Consider the following 5,935-nt stretch of genomic DNA (forward strand, 5'->3'; position numbering starts at 1 on the left):
AAAAAAAAAAAAAAAAAAAAAAAGCATAAAGTTACAGAGCTCTGAACTACACATGTAAAAATCCTCTCATATTTTTAAATATATCGATATAGGACTCCTTACTTACTTTTATTTTATTCCTAATATTTATAACTTAAATAAATTGAGAAGTTGCTCTGAGCAGTCACCCTGCCAACATTTATGTTTAAAAGTTACCAGTATGTTTTCTTTTCTTTTTTTTTTTTTCGTGCCTGGCAACGGATCGCAACCCTCAGTGTCGCACCCGTACCGGACCGGGACCGGCAACGGGATCGCAACCCTCGGTGCTGCGTCCGTACCTCGCTCAGCCAGTGAGTGGGAACTGGTCTGTATGTGGGATCCAAACCCTCGGCGGGAGCGCCGCCGTGCTCCCAAGCGGCGCACTGTAGTAGTGCGCCACCAGGCCGGCCCCTACCAGTATGTTTTCTAACAAGTGCACTTACTTGCTGTTTCAATACCAGATTCTTCACTCCTTCCATCACAAACTGTGATCCTGTATTCATGACTCGTGACAAGAGACTAGGTAGGGGCAAAAGAGAAGGAGGACCACAATGAGTACAAATTGCCTCTCCAATATGTTACAGATAAAGTATTTGCCTTATTACACACCATGTGCTGATGCTCACTGTACCTACCACCTTTGTTTTCACTAAACAGAAGGGCCTTGAGAATATCTGCTGCCATGGGTATCAGTGCTGCAATTTTATTTAACAATAAAATAATAATAAAATACTCTGATTAGTCAATTATTATTAAAAACATAAAAATAAAGAGCTGCCCCTAAAATAACATTTTAATCGCCTGGCCTTTGCTATACTTTTTAGGCAAATTATATATATATTTTTTGGTTTTTTTTAGTGATTGATTGGCCTGCAAGGGGATTTGAACTCTTGATCTTGGTTTTATCAGCATCACACTCTAAGTGAGCTAACTGGTCAGCCATAGGCAAATTATAATTTGAGGAGAATTCCTTGCCTTCCTGATTGTCTTAATGCTAAAACAACAAAATTAAAGACTGTAATTCAGACAACTTGCTTTAGTAGTTCAAAACACACTAACATGGTGCTGGCCAGCAGTCCCCCCTAAAACCCACAAACAAACAAAGAAAAATGGAAAAAAACCCCCACACATAACATATTGAAAAAATATATGCCTGTGAGTATTATGAGTTAAGTCAAATGTTACTGTGTTCTCTATATCACAGCAGCTGGGTCCAATCATGAATTATGTACTGTTTCCCCCCTTTATACATAAAATCTAGCATATAAAAATGTGAAGCATAATAAACTTAGCAGATTTTGCCTCAACTCTAAAGAATGTTTATTACCTAAATTTTTAATAACAGAAAGAACATCAACGAATGACTTACAATACTGGGTTTATATTTGTGGTCAAACACTTTCTCACATGTGACCAAAGAATGCTTTGTGGGTAAGAGTAGTAAACCTGCATTATGATTTCAGAAGGCTAAGGATAGCCTTCAAATCATCCAAGATTTTTTTATAACACATTTTATTAAAATCTCCAACTATGAAAGCCAATAAGAAATCCAGTAGGTTATTAATATTCAATAAGATTTTAAGACTGAAACTAAGAAGTCTATTTTATTAAATACATGGGAGTAGTTTTCCAAAAATATTTTCCTTTTCCCTATCTTGTTCCTACTTCCCTGTGAAATGAAGAGATGGACAGGATGGGAAAACTTTCTTTAAAGAAACAAGATAAAGTAATCTTTGTTGGAATGAATGGTTCTGAGGCAATTCCTGGCACCAGGTAGCTCTGAGGAGTGTGCTAACCTGCATAATAACACTTCAGAAGGTGGGGCCAGCTAGATTCATTCTGCCAAGCATTTATAAGGTTCTGCCTTAGGCTGAGAGCTTCTGTTTTTGGAAATTGTTCCATTAAAACCAGTAGCTCAGTATAGGGCTAGGATGATGTGTTTTCCTCTGGGTTTCATGTTTTTATACTACCTCTAAAAAATAAGGTAAGAATATGAAACTTGTATGGTATGGACAAGAGTAGTCAGAATTACCTTGTTCAGCTTCTTTGAAAATCACACATACTCTATAAGATTCTCTTGGAACTTCTTACCTATATTTAGCACTATGTCTAGACCTATCTTGAAGCTAGGCACTCAAGACCTCACTTCAAGTCTCTATTAGTTATAAGTATTGACATAAAAATAGTTTTAACTTCCATATATTTTCTGAAAATGAAAAATGTAATGTCTTAAGAACAAAGAGGCATATAAAGTCAATAGCTCATACCATTTTAAATGATAAACTTATATTTTAAATGATAACACATTTTAAAGGGAGAACTTAAAACATCTAAGGACACCAAAGGCATGTTGACATTTATTCTGTGTCATAATGAAAACATTCTGCACTCAAAATGTCAATATTTTAAATGATAACACATTTTAAAGGGAGAACTTAAAACATCTAAGGAAACCAAAGGCATGTTGACATTTATTCTGTGTCATAATGAAAACATTCTGCACTCAAAATGTCAGACATTGTGTTTTTAAGGCACGGAAGTCTAAATGAGGTTTGGAGGACAAAGATTCAATCAGAATTATTTAAAATACCTACCCCATTGGTTTAGTGGTCATGTTGCCATAGCTGGCAGGAGCTGAGGCCATCTTACCAAAAGCCCTGTGAAATGAAAATGTTATACTTAAAAGCTGATTATTAGAGCTAACATTCAGTATCATTGTATGAAAATATATATTGACTAATTCTAATTTCTATGACGCAGACATGTTCTGAAAAGAATTTTTCAACTAATATAACTATACTACGATTAGTACTGAAACACTGAGATTCTTTAAAAAACACAAATGCATTAGTTGTCCAAACTTCACAATTTTTCTTTTCCTTTTTTATGTCTAATCATTAAAGAAAAGTACTGAGGCAGAGACATGCTGACTTAAAGAATAACCATTTAGTGATTAAGTTCAGTCTCTATTGTTCTCCACATTCTATACTCTCTTGATCCCAACACATGCCTTTGCCCATGCTGTCCTTTGGAGAGTATAAACTCACTCACTATCTTCTTCAACAGAAATTGCATTTTCCTTTTAATTCTCAGTTCAAGACAACTTTATTAACACTCTTCTCATTTCTTCTAATCAATGATTTTTCTTTAAGGCACGGAAGTCTAAATGAGGTTTGGAGGACAAAGATTCAATCAGAATTATTTAAAATACCTACCCCATTGGTTTAGTGGTCATGTTGCCATAGCTGGCAGGAGCTGAGGCCATCTTACCAAAAGCCCTGTGAAATGAAAATGTTATACTTAAAAGCTGATTATTAGAGCTAACATTCAGTATCATTGTATGAAAATATATATTGACTAATTCTAATTTCTATGACGCAGACATGTTCTGAAAAGAATTTTTCAACTAATATAACTATACTACGATTAGTACTGAAACACTGAGATTCTTTAAAAAACACAAATGCATTAGTTGTCCAAACTTCACAATTTTTCTTTTCCTTTTTTATGTCTAATCATTAAAGAAAAGTACTGAGGCAGAGACATGCTGACTTAAAGAATAACCATTTAGTGATTAAGTTCAGTCTCTATTGTTCTCCACATTCTATACTCTCTTGATCCCAACACATGCCTTTGCCCATGCTGTCCTTTGGAGAGTATAAACTCACTCACTATCTTCTTCAACAGAAATTGCATTTTCCTTTTAATTCTCAGTTCAAGACAACTTTATTAACACTCTTCTCATTTCTTCTAATCAATGATTTTTCCCTTTAGTTTTATTCTATACCACACACTTTAATACCTAATTACATATAGTCACTTATTTCCAACTCTTTCTATATGTCCAGGATCTCTTTAACTAAACTATAGGGTTGCTGAAGGCTGGGCAAAAAGAGAGCATTTAGATGTGTTTGAAAATTTTTTTTTTCTGAGAGTATTTTCACTGTAGAGAATCAAGACAATACAGAATGTGTGCTCCCAGAAGAATCCTACCACTTTGAGGTAACCATGCTGGTGTATCTTCTTCTAATCTTTGGATATATGCATATATAACACATGTGATTTAAAAACAAAATTAGCATGAACATTTAATGTCAATCAATATTCTTTCACAACAATTCCTAATTATTTCAATTGCTTTGTAAATGGAAAAAAAAAAAAGATTACCTAAAGAAAAATTTATGAGAGTAAAAAAAGAATGGAAATCACTAAGATATTGGCTGTTGAAATGCTAAAAATATTCAACTTCAATCTTGACAAAATCTGCTGATAATACCATCAGAGAAATGCCAACACAAAAATTTCAGTCTCGTTCAGAAAGGAGGGTGTGAATCAACTGTCCTTGAAATTTCTGTCTTAAGAATTTGTTTTTTCACTAGAAACTATATCTAAACTACAAGGAAGGGTTAAATAAATAACAGTACAATTATATGGCTGAATATTATGCAAACAGTAAAATCTACCATTGGAGACTAAAGACAATGAAAAACTGGCATGATAAAAGTTATTGGAAACTAGAATATGAAACTATCTAAAGTAATACTTTCCCACTTTTAAATATACATAATATATATACAAAACAGAAGGATATGCATTAATGCTTAACTATAGTCTCTGGATGGTGAGATTACATGTAAATTTTTACTTTCTTTATGCTTTCTGCGTTTTCTACAATTTTCTTCAATAAACTGGTGTGACTCATAATTGGAAAGAAAAATAAATGTTACAAATTAGAGATTATGTGTTTTGTACTATGTAAAACAATGCCCAAGACTGCCCTTAGAACTACAAATGTTGATTTAAGAGTTTCACATAAAACATAATATAAAAAGAACAATGACATACCCCACAGCCATATGTGTAAGTGTATATATTATAAGAACTGGAAAAAAGTTTTCAGCTTTTCTTTTTAAAAGTTTTGTTGTGTATTTTGCCCTTATTACAAGAACATAGTCAAATAAAATGAAAAGTGAAAAATAAAAGTATACATAATAAAAAGCACTCATAAGCTCATCACTCAGAGATACCCACTATTAATTTGGTATATTTCTCTTCTATGCATATTTTTTGATACAATTGAGATCAGAAAGCATATGAAATCTTATGGTCTTAAAAATTAATTATCTAAAAAATATTTCAGAGGTAATTTTTGTTGTAAAAAATTGGAAAATAAAAGCACCCAAAAGAAAAAAATTCTACCACTTAGAGTTAACCACTATTAATATGTAGGTGTATGTCATTTCAGATATGCAATTAAATGTATATATGTGTACAAAGATGGGTGGATAAATGGATAAATAGGGATTACACTGTAATAAGTGTCAAGTAAGTTTTGGCTCAAATGTGACCTACCCAGAGATTTTCCCTGATCTGCTAAACAAATTTAGCTATCACTCCCAACAAGTTGAGATCTTATCACTCAGTTTTATTTTCTTTACATCATTTAACATGGTTTAACATTATTCTGCTCATTTACTTAGCTGTTGATTAATTGTTCCCTCAGCACAAATGTAAATTCAATGACAGCAGGAGCTTTATCATGTTCACTATTAGGATATATTTATCAAACAAATCAATGAATAGTGTCAACTATTTTTCCACTTTACAACATAATGAACATTTACTTCTCACTGTCATTAAGTAAGTCTTCTATAACATCAATTTTACTCACTCAATTGTATTCTATCTTATGAAAATATCACAATTCACTTACTAATCCCATGACTGGACATGTAGGTTAGTTTTCAAAATTTCATTATTGCAATTGCTTCTAAGACTTTACAACTTCAGTCTCTTCTTTGGAATAAATCCTTAGGAGTAGAAGTACTAGGTCAAAGTTATTTATTTATTTATTTTTCCTTTTTGTCTTTTTTCATGTCCGGCAACGGATCGCAACATGTGTTTGAAAATTTTTTTT

General features: G+C 32.8%; 1 protein-coding gene across 1 annotated transcript in view; it reads right to left on the reverse strand.

The window, feature by feature from the left end:
* SCFD1 (sec1 family domain containing 1) overlaps positions 1-5,935 on the reverse strand; it is a 107,729-nt gene that overhangs the window by 34,424 nt on the left and 67,370 nt on the right. Inside the window, exons 18-19 of the mRNA XM_008567159.1 lie at positions 3,234-3,296; positions 462-537 (exon numbers count right to left, since the gene is read on the reverse strand). Coding sequence (XP_008565381.1) covers positions 462-537; positions 3,234-3,296 — 139 coding nt within the window. The remainder of the gene's footprint in view (positions 1-461; positions 538-3,233; positions 3,297-5,935) is intronic.

The sequence above is a fragment of the Galeopterus variegatus genome, unplaced genomic scaffold (assembly GCF_000696425.1).
Source record: "Galeopterus variegatus unplaced genomic scaffold, G_variegatus-3.0.2 Scaffold299, whole genome shotgun sequence".
In the NCBI taxonomy this organism is placed as follows: domain Eukaryota; kingdom Metazoa; phylum Chordata; class Mammalia; order Dermoptera; family Cynocephalidae; genus Galeopterus; species Galeopterus variegatus.